This window comes from Pseudophryne corroboree, chromosome 6 (genome assembly GCF_028390025.1).
Source record: "Pseudophryne corroboree isolate aPseCor3 chromosome 6, aPseCor3.hap2, whole genome shotgun sequence".
NCBI classification, from domain to species: domain Eukaryota; kingdom Metazoa; phylum Chordata; class Amphibia; order Anura; family Myobatrachidae; genus Pseudophryne; species Pseudophryne corroboree.
The window spans coordinates 469390333-469407111 of NC_086449.1; the positions used below are offsets into that span (position 1 = coordinate 469390333).

General features: G+C 44.0%; 1 protein-coding gene across 6 annotated transcripts in view; it reads left to right on the forward strand.

The window, feature by feature from the left end:
- The window catches only part of TSPAN12 (tetraspanin 12), a 363516-nt gene that overhangs the window by 194710 nt on the left and 152027 nt on the right, over positions 1-16779 (forward strand). For all 6 annotated transcript variants that reach the window (XM_063927212.1, XM_063927214.1, XM_063927213.1 and 3 more), the window contains exon 4: positions 5539-5674. In XM_063927212.1, the coding sequence (XP_063783282.1) occupies positions 5539-5674 (136 nt within the window). The remainder of the gene's footprint in view (positions 1-5538; positions 5675-16779) is intronic.

The following is a 16779-nucleotide window of genomic DNA, read 5'->3' on the forward strand; positions in this document are numbered from 1 at the left end:
GCTTGTCTCTGTGCCGTTTGGAGTATTATAAGCAGGATGCTTTGTGGCATTTGTGTAGTAATGGCTTTCTTCTGGCGACTCGACCATGCAGCCCATTTTTCTTCAAATGCCTCCTTATTGTGCATCTTGAAACAACCACACCACTTTTTTTCAGATCGTCCTGTATTTCAGCTGAAGTTATTTGTGGATTTTTCTTTGCATCCTGAACAATTTTCCTGGCAGTTGTGGCTGAAATTTTTGTTGGTCTACCTGACCGTGATTTGGCTTCCACAGAATCCCTCATTTTCCACTTCTTAATTAGAGTTTGAACACTGCTGATTGGCATTCTCAATTACTTGGATATCTTTTTATATCTCTTTCCTGTTTTATACAGTTCAATTACCTTTTCCCGCAGATCCTTTGACATTTCTTTTGCTTTCCCCATGACTCTGAATCCAGACACGTCAGTGCAGCACAGGATGAAAGATGCAAGGGTCATTTAGGAGTCCAGAAACTCACTGACCTTTTATACACACACACTGATTACAAGCAAACAGATCACAGGTGAGGATGGTTACCTTTAGTAGCCATTCAAACCCGTTTGTGTCAACTTGTGTGCATGTTATCAGACCAAATTCTCCAGGGTATGTAAACTTTTGATCAGGGCCATTTGGGTAGTTTCTGTTGTCATTATGATTTAAAAAGAGTAAACACAGTTGTTTGACAATAAATGGCTTCACCCAACCACTAACCATGAGTGAAAGAAAAGTTTGTGAGTTATCATTCATATTCTCTGACAAATGGACAGAAAATCACAAATTCTGCTAGGGTATGTAAACTTATGAGCACAACTGTATAAAATGTATAGCCATATTTATGTTATAATACGTATGTATGTATAATAATTAGTTTTTATTAGTCTTATATATTAATGTTATCGTGTGTATGTGTATATACAGCAGTACTCATATGCAGGGACGTAGCCAGAACATTGTTGGCCCCATATCAACATTTTGAAAGGGACCCTGTTCCAATGCTCTAGAGTCACCTCTCCGCAGCAGTTGGTCATTTTATTCCCTATAGTTACATAGTAGTGCCTTAGTTAATTTTATGCCCCATAGTTTGTTAGTGCCTTAGTTTATATTATGTCTAATTGTAGGGCTGCCAATACACATTATGCCACATAGTACCCCCAATTCATATTATGACATACAGTGTCCTCAGTTCATATTATGCCACATTATAGCGCCCCATTACCTTTATAACATCCACTAGACGCTATGATTTTAATTTTAAATCTTAGGGCCCCCCTGTCTTAAGTACCCCAGGCCCACCGAAGTCTTAATCCAGCTCTGTGAGCTTGTGTAAAGCTGTCTCTATAGTACGTATGGTCTGAAGGCTCCCTCAGGCAGTGACGCTCAGTGCACCAAATAGCCCCCCTGTGCACGCTTTGGACCAAGGTCGTGAAAGGTCGTGGCCTTGTGTTACACCCCCGTTTTCATCACTCTGGGTGTGTGCCTAGCACTCCTGGAGATGCTGGGTTGCCCCGAGAGAGTCTCAGTGCAATGCCGGCTCCTTCTCAGCTAGGTGCTGCACGATAATGTCTCAATGCAGCATCTGGCTTCTGGTCACTGAGGAGGACCTGGCAGTTTGGTGTCACTGTCATCCCCTCGAGACCCCCTAGTGATGCCATTGCTCTCAGGGGCACGTCCTTCTAGGATGGAAGACAGAGCTGAAGATGCACATACAAGTGCACAAGTGTCAAAACATGATGGTTCCTAGTCCCGGACAGATAGATAGCGCAGAGCGCTCTCTCCCAACACCGTTGACCTGTATCCAGATACACTTGTCATCAGGTATACCTCTTGCAGGTTCTGGAGGGCTGGTGTAGTGATGCACAGTGATGATGATAAATAATAGTAGTCGCTAACCACTACTGATTGCGGATTGACCCTCTAGCTGATGTACAGTAGCAGCAACACTAATGATTACATTTTTGCTACATGAATTCGTGGCTGTCTGGTTGCATTATTTCATTCATATTTCCATTTGGAATGTGACAGGAAAAAAATTAAGTTTTGTATTTATTTTAATTGAATTTGTATCTTGGTTTTTTTTTTGTTAAGACTGAAGACACTATTCTAATTATGTAAATGAGACATCATTATATAAATGGTGACAAATGCAGTATTTCCAGGGGAGGGGGGTGTTTCCAAATTCCAACCCCAATCTCCCTCTCTGGAGCAAGTGCAAGAGTCTGGGGGAGCGGTAAAAGACTCTAGTACCAGCCCTGGAACATGTATTTGCACATTAGTCTTTTTAAACACTAGATAGTGTATGGAATACATTACTAATAATTAACACTATAGATGGGATATAGTAGAGACTGTATCAAACATGTTTAACTAATATAAATAACATAAGTGGTCAGTAAAAGGATACACATACCATAATAAATAAACAAACAAACAAATAAATAAATAAATAATAGAACCAGTAGAAACAGAACTGCACTTTCTGAACACTCACATTCTCCCACCTCAAGAGAAAGCTCCTGTGTCTTCTTCCTGATAGCTACACTCTGGTCCAGTGCACTGATTGAGCGCACAGATCCACACACACAGCAGACTTGTTAGAAGAAGCTGCTACCACTGGGCATGTGCAGCAGCTCTGCTCTGCCCCTTAAGCTGCATGTTGTGGCGACAGCTTTATCAATTGTTTTATATGTTTTTGTTGTTATCATTTGAGCTGCTGGCAAATAGGAGGGGGGCTTCCGGGCAACCATAACACCCCCCCCGCCCCCTGCACCTTACGTTTGCCTATGATAAGTATATTGTGTATAAATAAAATCCTGCTAAGCCATAGCTATTGCTATCTCTGTACTATTGTGGTGTGTAGGTAAACACTATTGTTACTCCTTAATAAAGCCTGGCTCATATGCTAGAGTTGCAAATTAAGATGCTTCAACCGAACACATGCATGTAAATGTACTTATTCATGTGCGTATCATTCCTGCTTCCATTAAAGTTTGAAATAAGCCTTATTATATAAGTTACTATTTCCTAAATCATCCTTATATCTTAGTAGTTGAATGGCTACCCTGGGCCAGTGTGGGTAGTCCTTGTGTTTCAGTAGAAAGCTGTAGCATTTACTGTGACATTTTTAGTCTGTCATCTAGTTTATCTTTTTTGCTCTCTGTGTGCTGCCCTCAAGTCACCCTCACTACTCTTTTGTGTCTTATCTCTTTGTATGTGTTGTTTCCCTTGTTAGCTTCCTTTGACTAATACTTGTTCTCTCCTTATCTCTACTGTTGTTTTAGTAATATAACTCATTCTTGTGTCATGGGGGCTTACTTGGTTATATTATTGGAATGATCTTCTTTATTGCAGTATTGTATAATGCAACTTTATATTAAAAAATAAACATCTAGCATTGTACTGTTCAGGTGGTTGGTTGTCTGAAGGATGACCAGGTAACAGTCTCCATAGACAGCGTAGACAGCTCTGGAAAATGGTAGCAAATATTTTTAATTTTTTTTTTTTGTATTTTTTTGTATTTTTACATAATATTTGAATAATGCTTAACTGAAGTGGTAAAAATTATACTTAGGTGGCATTAACTACAAGATAACATGACTTTACGGCCAAATAAGTAAGCCATCGAGGCACACAGAGATTTTCACTTTGTAAAATTTGCCTATTTCTCCACCATTCGCATACATACACTAAATTAATAAAACATTCCACTTATATGAACTAGCGCTGGGAAATCCTAACCCTCAGCACATTCACCTGCAACTGGAGATGATCATGGTGAGAACATTGCTTCAAACTCCTGCAACCTCTTTCTTTAGGACATTGGTTCCCAAACTATGTGCCTAGGCACTCTGGGGTGCTGCGAGGCTCTTGTGGGGGTGCCCTGGGTTGGGGGTCCAGGACCAACTCAAATTATTTATGGTCAGAGGGATAGTGCTTTTGTCTGCCAATCATAAAACATATGGACAATCACAGAAGCACATCTGTACACCACCACATAACTGACCCCAAAGTAGGCACAGTTTACTTAATTTAATATTATTTTCCAAATGTACAAATAATCCTAATTTATGTTAAGGGTGCCGTGAAAAAAATGCTGATACTCTAGGACGTCGAGATTCAAGAAAGTTAGGGAACCACTGCTCTAGCCCCATTTTTTTTATTTAAAATGTTCCGTTTTATTTCCTGAAATTAATTACAGTATACTGTATGTGTTTTACAATAATCATGAGACTAGGGAGGCATCGGGACTATAATAACTGTCACTTTTACTTGTGTAAAAAAACAAAAAATATGAAGGTTGAGTTTTTAAGTCATACCTCCCAACATGACCTATTCCAGGAGGGACAAAATGCTCTGTTCATGGACTTCCTTTTAAATTTTTCATTGCCATCACCTGTGCTGAAACTCCTTTCTTATCAATTAACTAGTTCAACACAGGTGATGGCAATAATAAATTAAGAGGGAAGTCCAGAAACAGAGCGCTTTGTCCCTCCTGGAATTGGTCATATTGGGAGATATGCTTTCACTCTCGGTCAGGACTACTGATGCCATGGCCGAAGCTACCATTTTGTCAAACCTCTGGAACTCTCCAAGGCCACGGCACTGCACTCTCACCTGTCACTGTGGCAGTGGTGACCACCCCTTCCCTCTTTTCCAGTCTTCACCTTTCTTCCAGATGCCAATATGACACTCACATAAGAAGCTCTGCCCCCTAGACAACACAAAGAGCTGCATGCCTGCTGCTGCTGAATGGAGCCTGGTAATGGCACTTGTGTTTGTGTGTGTTTTGTGTGTGTGTTGTTGAGTGCTGTCAGAATGTGTGTATGTGTGTGTTTGTGTGTGTTAATGAGTGCTGGCAGGGTATGTGTGTGTGTCATATTAGTTGGGACATTTCTATATAGTATATTATGAATTCGGAACACCGCTGTCCACCCCCCTGAATCTTATTCCAGTAATCTCTTTTTGGTTGTGGTTGGTTGGATAGCTAGACATACTCATGCTGAAGTTGCATCTATTTCTTTATTAAATCCCTAATTGATTAAGCCATTCTCGTCTCTACAATGCCATGTTCACATGGCATACAGCTAGCCTCAATATGCCATACACAGCGAGATGCATGGAAAACACTGTAACATAGCATTTTGTATGCAGATACATCTGCAGTCGCACACAGAATGTAGGCATGCCACATATGATTTTAATCAGCAGAGTCTGCTTGTGTGTCTTATTTGCATAGCAATGCAAATAAGATGCATTTACGGGGGGGAAAATGCACAAAAGATGTGCGGCAAAAACACACACACACACTCCTAGGAACAACTAGAAGGGCTGTTTAAGGTGACTGCAGCAACAATGAGAGAGGACACTTCTGTAATTTTTTGTGTGTTTAAAACAGGCTGGCAAATTTGCCAAATTTTTAAGGTTTGTTGACATTTCTAGTTTCTGCTGTTGTCTTTATTTGTAAATACATTTGTTTTATTTTAATAATGAATACACAAATTAAACCTTCATATGGTTCCAGGGTGGAAGAAGCTGTTCGTCTCATCTACTTCCCAGTATTCCATCCAGTGATGGTTGCTGTCTGTTGCTTCCTCATCATTGTGGGCATGCTGGGCTACTGTGGAACAGTGAAGAGCAACCTGCTACTCCTCGCATGGGTAAGTTTGATTTGGTTTCTTCACTAGTTTTTCTCACCTGTTGTGTTATAGCTCAGGCCCTGAACCAATAACAAAGTCATTGTATCTGTATGATGCTTTTCTCCTGCATTGTAATGGCCCCTGAAATATCTTTCTGCAAATGATTTTTACATTTATAATTTTTAAAGTAAATTTTCTGGAAGTAAACCATTATACACTATATTTTTTAAACTGTTGTTTATAGATATATAGTTGAATTATAAATGTTATTTCACATATCTCTGACTAGATTAGATTTCCAGGAGATTCATATTACTACTCAGTGCAGATAGAAGACCTTGCTTATTTTTACTCCCATGTTTGATGTTAAATAATATATCAATATTTTTTTGATGGTTTCATTTCCATATACAGAAAATATTAAAGAAAAAATAAACAAAAGTACTTGTACAGGTGATTGTGTGTAGTCTGTTGTATATATAAGAATAAAAACAACCACTCAGAAATGAAAAAGGTTTAAGTTCAGATTTCCAGCCCATAATGCATTTCTGAATGCCTGATTAGCCACTGCCCAGTGATAATGTCGGTATTATCTTAGACCGCAAAGCTATACCCCTTTGTACACTATTACCATTGAGCCGCTATGGCCGCTAGACCACGTGCACGTTCTACGCACTTTGTACGCTATTTGCGTACAGAGTCCTGCACGTGGTACGCACTTGGCGTATGCACGCTGCGCTGAGTGTACGGAATACACACAGCGAGCGCACACACAATTGATAACCTTTAAACCTTGTTATGTTACAATGTAATGATATGCTTATACTTTAAACCTTTGGCAGTGTTAGGGTCTCCTGCCCTGTGCTGCCACGTCGTCATGGCAACCGGGAGACAAGTGCTAGCGGAGTAACCTGAGCGCAGCTGATACTCCGGTACGGGTCTTTTGCTGTGCAGTGGTTACAGGCTCTGTGCACGGCAGGGGATCCGGTGCTGGTTTTTGTGCTCACAGTCTGTGAGGTCTGAGTGGGGCGTGGACAGCACCTGCTTTATAAGGCCTCTTCTCAGGTTAAGCAGATGCTGCTGAATCTTTGTTGGTTAGTCAGTTCCTGAAAGTTAGCCAGTACTGTGTAGCTTTGTATTTGTTGTTGCTTACTGCAAATAGGCCTGGGGATTTGGTACTACACTCTGCCAATCCAGACCTAGCAGTAAGACTGGAGTCAGTCGTTTAGCTTGCTGGGGTTCTTTTACTACTCTGTGAACTTAGCAAGTTTGCGGCTGTATTCTAAGACTTGCCTGCCTAAATCCTGTCTCACTGTGCAAGGTGTCAGGTGTCAGTTTAGTGGCAGTAAGCTGAACCTGTGCACTGCAAGTGAGAATTAGGATTGTGGAGACTCTCCTTGTGTCTATCATTCCATCTCTGACCAAGGAGTTTACTGCCACACCCGTTGGTAACCCTTTAGGGTTTTGCTGTTGCCCTTAGCAACAGCATTTCGGGTTCTCTACGTACTAAAACACAACATCTTGCTTTTCCCATCTGAGCATTACTAATACTAGGGAGACACCCAGTTCCTTAGCCTCTGGGCTTCTCTGTTCACTTTGTGTGTATTTTGTTACCCTATCACCTTCTGTGTACGTAATGTCATATTCCCCAGTCTGTCTGTGAGTTCATTTGTTTTGCATACCTATCCATTCTGACACCAGTACATTCCTGCAGGCACTGGTGTGCATAACAGTTCAAACACCAGTACATTCCTGCAGGCACTGGAGTGCATAACAGTTCTGACACCAGTACATTCCTGCAGGCACTGGTGTGCATAACATATTCAGCAGCCTAATACTCCTGTTGAAATTTTGTGGGAATATGGAGCATACCCCTCAAAATAAGTTGCAACAGGTGGTCGATCAGGTGCAAGTCCTGACTCGACAATTTAATGATTTGTCCATTAAAATGCACACCTCCCAGGCCGCTGGCGGAGCTCCCGCAGCAGCAGCACCTTCAGGGGTTAAGGAGCCGAAAGTAAATCTTCCGGATCGTTTTTCTGGAGATCGCTCGCAGTTCTTTTGTTTCAAGGAGAGCTGCAAGCTATACTTCCGGCTTAGGCCTCAGTCTTCTGGGTCGGAGATTCAGCGGGTGGGCATAGTGATTTCCTTGCTACAAGGAGACCCACAGGTCTGGGCATATGGGTTGCAGCCTGACTGTCCGTCGCTTAAAAGTGTTGATGCTTTTTTTACGGCACTGGGCATGTTGTATGATGACCCTGACAAGACGGCCTCAGCCGAGGCTCAGATTTCGATCCTTAAGCAAGGGCGAAGGCCAGTTGAGGTTTACTGTACGGAGTTTCGGAGGTTGGCCCATGATACCCAGTGGAATGACCCAGCCCTGAGACACCAGTACCGAAGAGGTCTTTCTAACCAGATAAAGGACCAACTGGTACAATATCCCTTGCCTGATAGCTTGGATCAGCTCATGCAGTTATCCATCCGGGTGGATAGACGGCTGAGAGAGCGTAGGCTTGAAAGGGAGACTGAGGTTTCCTTCTTTCCCAAGGGAACCTCAGACTCTGAGGAATTTTCCGAGGAGCCTATGCAGATTGGGGCTACCCGCCTCTCCTCGCGTGAGAAGACGCGGAGGAGACAGCAGGGGTTGTGTTTGTACTGTGGGAATAAAGGTCATGTGGCAGTATCATGCCCAGAAAAGCCGGAAAACTTCAGGGCCTGAGGGTGATGGGAAATATCCTGTCAGGCCAGAAGTCAGAATTTCCCAAGAAGACTTTTATCATTCCGGTGACCTTGAAGATCCTCGGTCAAACTGTCAAGACTGAGGCCTTTGTGGACAGTGGGGCCGACGGGGTTTTTATGGACCGCCAATTCGCCCTGAAACACTCTGTTCCCTTAGTACCCGTGGCATCGGAAATTGAGATTTGTGGGTTAAACGGGGAACCATTATCCCAAGGTAAAATTACCTCTTGCACTAGCCAGATTTCTTTGTTTATTGGAGCCACACACTCTGAAAAATTGTCCTTTTATGTGACTGTCTGTACTTTTGCCCCATTGGTGTTGGGGTTACCCTGGTTAAGGGCCCACAATCCTCAATTTGACTGGGTCTCTGGGGAGATTCTTAGTTGGGGTACTGATTGTTTCAGGAGTTGCTCGAGCCTTCCAGTCAGGCTCTCGCAGCTAAGTTTGCCAGGATTGCCAGGGTGTTATGCAGATTTTGCGGACGTGTTCTCCAAAAAAGTTGCAGAGGTACTACCTCCCCATCGCCCCTATGACTGTGCCATTGATTTGTTGCCAAATGCTAAGCTTCCCAAGAGCAGGTTGTACTCCCTGTCACGTCCTGAGACTCAGGCTATGGCAGAGTACATTCAGGAGAACTTGGCTAAGGGATTTATCAGACCTTCACAGTCTCCAGTTGGGTCGGGGTTCTTCTTCGTGGGTAAAAAGGACGGTTCGTTGCGACCCTGCATCGACTTCAGGGAATTGAACCGTATCACGATTAAAAACTCATACCCACTGCCTCTCATTTCGGTCTTGTTTGACCAGCTTCGTACTGCCACCATTTTTTCTAAGATTGACCTACGCGGTGCGTAATAAGAGAGGGGGATGAATGGAAGACTGCCTTTAATACCCACTCAGGGCATTATGAATATTTGGTGATGCCTTTTGGGCTCTGTAATGCCCCGGCAGTCTTCCAGGATTTCATGAATGATGTGCTCAGGGAATATTTGGATAGATTCTTAGTTGTATACTTAGATGACATCCTAATCTTCTCCCATTCCCTGGAGGAACATCGGAAGCATGTACGCTTAGTCCTCCAGAAACTCAGAGACCACCGGCTTGGGGCGAAGCTGGAGAAGTGCGAATTTGAAGTTCAGCAAATCGCATTTCTAGGATATATTATCTCCCCAGAAGGTTTCCAAATGGAGGGTTCCAAGGTACAGGCAGTCCTGGATTGGGTGCAGCCCACTAGTTTGAAGGCGCTTCAGCGTTTCCTGGGCTTTGCGAATTTTTATAGACGATTTATCGCTGGATTTTCGTCTATAGTGGCGCCCTTGGTGGTACTCACTAAGAAAGGGGCGGATGTTGCTCACTGGTCTTGTGAGGCTAAAGCGGCTTTTGCCCGTCTCAAAAGGGCATTTGTATCGGCCAAGGTGCTGCGACACCCAGATCCAGAGTGTCCTTTTGTGGTGGAGGTGGATGCCTCTGAGATGGGTATTGGGGCAGTGCTTTCTCAGATGGGAGTGTCTGATAATCGCCTTCATCCCTGTGCTTACTTTTCCCGTAAATTTTCGCCTGCCGAGATGAATTATGACGTGGGTAACCGGGAATTGTTGGCTATTAAGGATGCACTCGAGGAGTGGAGACACTGGCTTGAGGGGGCTAAGTTTGTGGTCTCAATTCTCATTGACCATAAGAATCTGGCATATTTAGAGTCAGCGAAGCGTCTCAATGCCAGGCAGGCACGATGGGCTTTGTTTTTTGCTCGCTTTAATTTTTTGATAACATATCGCCCTGGGTCAAAAAACATCAAGGCTGATGCGCTCTCGCTGAGTTTTGCTCCAATCCAGGAGACCACCGAGGAGCCGTTGCCCATTGTGTCCCCATCATGTATTAAAGTGGGCATTACCCAGGACCTCTTATCATTAGTCCTTAGAGCACAGGAGCAGGCTCCTCCAGACCTTCCGGTAGGTCTTTTGTTTGTGCCTCCTAGGTTAAGACAGCGAGTGTTCCTGGAATTCCATGCCAAGAAGTCGGCATGTCACCCGGGTATTGCCAGAACTCGGGAGTTGCTATCTAGGGCGGTGTGGTGGCCCTCGTGGCTAAGGATGTGGATCAGTGGGTTCGGGCATGTGACATCTGTGCCCGAAATAAGACTCCTAGAGGGGTTCCTGTTGGCCCATTACATCCACTCTCTATCCCATCTAAGCCATGGACCCACATTTCAATGGATTTTGTGGTGGACTTGCCCAAATCCTCGGGGATGACAGCCATCTGGGTTGTCGTTGACAGGTTTTCGAAGATGGCGCACTTCGTTCCACTGGTTGGGCTGCCATCGGCCAGACGCCTGTCTGAATTATTTATGCTGCATGTTGTGCGTCTCCACGGGTTGCCACTTGATGTGGTCTCTGACCGCGGATCCCAGTTTGTGGCCAAATTCTGGAGGGCATTTTGTTCCGATCTCCAGATTTCTGTCAGCTTGTCGTCAGGCTACCATCCGCAGTCTAATGGGCAGACTGAAAGGGTGAACCAGTCCTTGGAGCAGTTCCTCAGGTGTTATGTCTCCAAGTGTCAGACTGACTGGGTTGCTCATCTGTCCATGGCGGAGTTTGCCTATAACAACGCGGCTCACTCTGCTACAGGGATCTCTCCCTTCCTTTGTGTGTATGGGCATCATCCTAAGGCCAATTCTTTTGACCCCCTGGACTCCACGCCTGGTGGTTCCTCTGTGGTTTCGGTCCTTAGAGGTATTTGGCGGAAAGTGAAGAAAGCCCTTGTGTCTGTGTCATTAGTGACCAAAAGGGTTTTTGATAAGCGGAAAAGACCCTGCAGCTTTAAATTAGGAGACTTCGTCTGGTTGTCTACCAAGAATTTGAAGTTGAGACAGCCATCTCATAAGTTAGGCCCCCGGTTCATCGGCCCTTATAAAATCACCAGGGTTATCAATCCGGTGGCATTTCAGTTAGATCTGCCCCATTCTTTGGGTATCAATAAAACATTTCATTGTTCCCTTTTAAAACGGGCGATTAGTAATCCTTCTTCCAATGGAAGACCTTCCCCTCTTCTGATACGTGGCCAGAGGGAGTTTGTTGTTGAAAGGATTCTTGACTCCAAGATGGTTCGGGGTCGGCTGTCATTTTTGGTGCACTGGAAGGGGTATGGCCCGGAGGAGCGGTCGTGGGTGCGCAGTTGTGATCTTCATGCCCCCAGACTGATACGCTCTTTCTTCTCGCAGTTCCCCGATAAACCCGGTGGTAGGGGTTCTTTGACCCCTCGTCAGAGGGGGGGTACTGTTAGGGTCTCCTGCCCTGTGCTGCCACGTCGTCATGGCAACCGGGAGACAAGTGCTAGCGGAGTAACCTGAGCGCAGCTGATACTCCGGTTCGGGTCTTTTGCTGTGCAGTGGTTACAGGCTCTGTGCACGGCAGGGGATCCGGTGCTGGTTTTTGTGCTCACAGTCTGTGAGGTCTGAGTGGGGCGTGGACAGCACCTGCTTTATAAGGCCTCTTCTCAGGTTAAGCAGATGCTGCTGAATCTTTGTTGGTTAGTCAGTTCCTGAAAGTTAGCCAGTACTGTGTAGCTTTGTATTTGTTGTTGCTTACTGCAAATAGGCCTGGGGATTTGGTACTACACTCTGCCAATCCAGACCTAGCAGTAAGACTGGAGTCAGTCGTTTAGCTTGCTGGGGTTCTTTTACTACTCTGTGAACTTAGCAAGTTTGCGGCTGTATTCTAAGACTTGCCTGCCTAAATCCTGTCTCACTGTGCAAGGTGTCAGGTGTCAGTTTAGTGGCAGTAAGCTGAACCTGTGCACTGCAAGTGAGAATTAGGATTGTGGAGACTCTCCTTGTGTCTATCATTCCATCTCTGACCAAGGAGTTTACTGCCACACCCGTTGGTAACCCTTTAGGGTTTTGCTGTTGCCCTTAGCAACAGCATTTCGGGTTCTCTACGTATTAAAACACAACATCTTGCTTTTCCCATCTGAGCATTACTAATACTAGGGAGACACCCAGTTCCTTAGCCTCTGGGCTTCTCTGTTCACTTTGTGTGTATTTTGTTACCCTATCACCTTCTGTGTACGTAATGTCATATTCCCCAGTCTGTCTGTGAGTTCATTTGTTTTGCATACCTATCCGTTCTGACACCAGTACATTCCTGCAGGCACTGGTGTGCATAACAGTTCAAACACCAGTACATTCCTGCAGACACTGGAGTGCATAACAGTTCTGACACCAGTACATTCCTGCAGGCACTGGTGTGCATAACAGGCAGCAAAGTACTGCAACGATGTTATACCTTTAAACCTTAAGTAGCGCTGGCGATACAAAGTATCTGCAGTGCGTACACCTTAACAATGCTTATACACCTTAAACAGGTTAATCTACTTTAAAGCCCAGGCATGAAAGTGAAAACACAACACCGTTTGTAGTTAAAACCACAGGGTTCTAAAGCCTCCGTGGATTGATTCCAAAAAAGGTAAAACAGTACAGTTTATACACTACAGGCTAACAAGTAAATCTAAACAGAAATAGTGTCAACAGAGAATGTACGTATGTGAGAATATTCTCAAGCACAACCCGAACTCGGTCCTCCGCAGGTCATACAGATAGCGTTTAGAGTCTTCTGACTACACACTACAATGGTCACTGTAATCTCATTGTTCATTGGACACAGAGATATATCTCCACATTACAGCAAAGGTCATAGGTGGATTTGAAAAGGTGCGCGATGTCATTCCCAACTGCTCTTGTGGGTGGTATCCTCTGGATTCCCGCCGCATATGTAATTTACAGTAAATACAGTTAATGTTCATAATCTACTTTTGTACATAACTATACGCAGGAACAAGCGATCTTTCTCTAACTAACACCGGAATGTTACCCTCAAAATACCCTACAGCTGGATACTAGACATCACCTTACAACCTTAATCAGACCCTTCCTATCATGCAAAGGTGAATCTCTCTGTCCAGGAACTGTTTAAACTAATAATACTCGCTAACATGGTCTAGGGGAACTATATCTAAAATATACGCTATATGGGTTAAATATGCAATGTTCTAATAACACGCTACACACTCACAAACTCCGCCATAAATACCCATATCATGCGCATGATCGCCGGAGCGATCTTACGCAACTTGCGGATATGTGCACGCACGGCGGACTGAGTGCACTAGCAGCGGGCATGTGCATGGGGTTAGTACAAGGCATATGCATTATGATATTTTTCAACTTTGACAGTCCACCCTTTGGCAGTCAACAATAACTGCCACTATCTGAACATTAAACAGAAAAATATACAATATAATACCTATAAATGATTGGGTGGTAGGAGGAGAGGAGTAGGCGGGAAATGTATGGCCTAGTGGGATAGTAAAAGCATGTATGTATGTATGAACTTCATGTCTGAGGGGCATGTATCATCGTGCCGTACATGTTCTAGATAAGCTTCGAGGTATTGCGAAGTATACATTAAATCCTTCTTATCCCGTATTAAGGGTCTGTAAGTGGGCCAACAAACACTACCGAGCTCTTTTCGGCTTCTTGTTCCAACAAATGGGGTGCACATTTAGTTGATGATGCATGGAGGGGGAAAAACATGTGAATGCTAATATATGTATCTGTATCACCTGTCGACTATGTGTGTCACTACCTGAAGGTTGTAAAGATGAAGATAAGAAACATATCACAAATACATTCTCATAATAATGTGTGCAATCATCCTTGGGTGTTGATTGAAATCTTGTCCGGATGGGTGTATCCTTGCTGTGGGTGGTAATCAAAGTCTTTCAAGTGTCCATAAAAAGTCTCTAAACTTCTTTAAAGTGTCTATCAAAGTCTTTAGAATGTCCATCAAAGTCTGTAGAAATGTCCATCAAAGTCTTCTTCCGAATAGATGTATTTTTGCTTGGGAGAAAAACAAAGGAGAAACGGGTGAAAGAAACGGACCGTGGAATCACGTCTTATCACAACATTGTCTCAATTGATGGGTCATAGATTAAATCAGTTTGTGTAACAATGCCCCGCTCCTCAAACTCATCACTTTGGTTCTGCGCTTGCACTGCATTAAAAATCGAACACATCTAAATATCAAACCAATCATTACGACGGCTCCCAGGATACAAAGGAGAAACTTTCCTACATTCACGATAACATTTTGAGCCCATTCTCCTAAACCTGAGAACCAATTGCGTGGGTTCAACCATGAGACCCAGCCGGTCAGTTCATTACTCACAGCAGTCAGGGTAAGGTTGTGTCTCCTTCGGAACTCCCATTTCAATTGCAAGATATCGTCCATCTTTTGATCTATGACCTCGGTTGGGTCATCAGTGCTGTTTGTAATGTACGTGCAGCACTTTACACCATACTGGGTTGCTAGGGTGACACAGTACCCGCCTGTCACCGCTGTGATGTAATTGAGAACCATCCTGTGCTGGATCAGTTCCGTTTTGTAAGCTTGCAATTCCCTCCCAGTATACCTGAAGGTGTCATCATACATTTCGGTGATATTATCTATCAGGTTCGCTAGCGCATGAATATACCTAAAATGTATAATTCCTCTGGCTGTATGGGTGATATCTAACGCGAGTAGGAATTGAATCCCGGTGGATTCGTGGATCAAATCAGAGGCTGCATGCTCTGTCCTATCTATAAGGTGTCTCAACGATGTGTTCATAATGAGTGTGAGTGTAAGGAGCTTGAGCATTGCGGTGAACGTCTTTCATCTTATTATGGGTTATGGTCATTACTTCTGGCAACACTCTTCCAATGTAACACAATCCCTCTGAGTTTGGGGCAAGCCACTTATACGCCTTCCTCCCGCATATGAAATATGCATCATCGGGGAGAACATATCGGACAGAATATGACATTACCATATTGCAAACCTTCCAAGTGAAAAATCCTACCCCTAACTCTCTCATCTGTTCAGTACACGTATCAGGCTGTATGATATGCGCACAGTACCCTGGAGATACTTCTCCAACCCGCATGGTCCTACTTCCTAGAGTATACCTGTACCGAAAATACCTCCCACCGTCGGCTATTTGGCGTACAAGTTCGGAGTCTATGGGCATTCTATCGGCTCTGTGTGAAAATGCCATGGTTTGGATATTCCATGTCACTTCCCAATTTCCCGGCTTTCGGGGATTGGAAATGTTGAAACATACTAAGGATCTATCCACATGATATTGGTGGAGCTTCAAACTAGGGGGCCTAGAAATATTAAATTTCTTGTCCACCGGTCTCCCACCCCTTAATTCAAGTACCTCATCTATTGTTAAGGGATACGGTACTAGTCCTGACTTGCTCTGACCTTGAGGTACTTGTGAGCACACCCAGCATTCTGTTTGGTTTAAAACCTTACCCACTAATGAGTGATAGTCACTCAATGGATGACGGTCCATGTTGATAATATTAAGGCTGGACTGACATCTCTGGATGCACCCGTCCTCAACTATGTTTTCACAGTTTCTACAAATACAATTTTCCTCAGCCAATAATCCTTCACACTGCCTCCTAGTTTCGTGACTACCAGATCGTTTTCTGATACTCGCCTTTGCTCGATGGATGTGTAGCTCTTGAAATTCTACAAATCCGTCCTTGCCATCAGAACCCATTCCAGATCCTTTCTCGACCTCTCTGGTACTCTCACCGAAACAGACTGCTCTGGTCAACAACAGGGTCAACAGGAAAACCCTGAATGCAGTCTCTTGGGGTAAGTCCATCTTGTTAAGGGAAGAGGAAAAGAATGAGAAGGGGGGCGGAAAGGAGGGTGATGGGAGGTGGAGAAAATAATAAAAGGGAAAAAGAAAAACTGGTGTGACAACCGCCTCTAGTCTTGTTGTTCTCCGTGCTCAGGTGCCGTCTCAACAGTGCTGCCTCTCAACCTTCCTGGAACAGACACTCCAGTGATACGATGTTCTCTCCGAGTCAGCGACCTTTCTGTAGGGAACATAAATCTTGTATTACCATGTGTTTAACTGTTATGTGAAGTACACCATCCGTGGGAAAATGAAAAAGAGAGAGAGAGAATAATAAAAAGAAAATTTTCCAGATTTGCGTTCACCATCAGGCTGTCACACCATCATGTCTATCGGTATCTCTGCACAGTCTTCCTCCACCAGTATTTCCACTCTCCACCCTCTGTGCATGGCCAGGCACAATGATGCTGGTGAGATATACTGGGGTTGGGCAGACCTCTGAAAAGACCGAGTAGACATGTGACGTTTGAGCTGTAGTTCTGTCGGTGAACGTCAGAGATGAAAAAGGAAACTTTAAAGATAAATCACAGAGTTTACCTGGCCGCCCCTGTATCTACAAGGAATGATCTACCAACTACATCAACTGTGACCTCAGGTTTACTACCTAGGCTAGCAATCAATTTCACTGGCTGCAGACTACA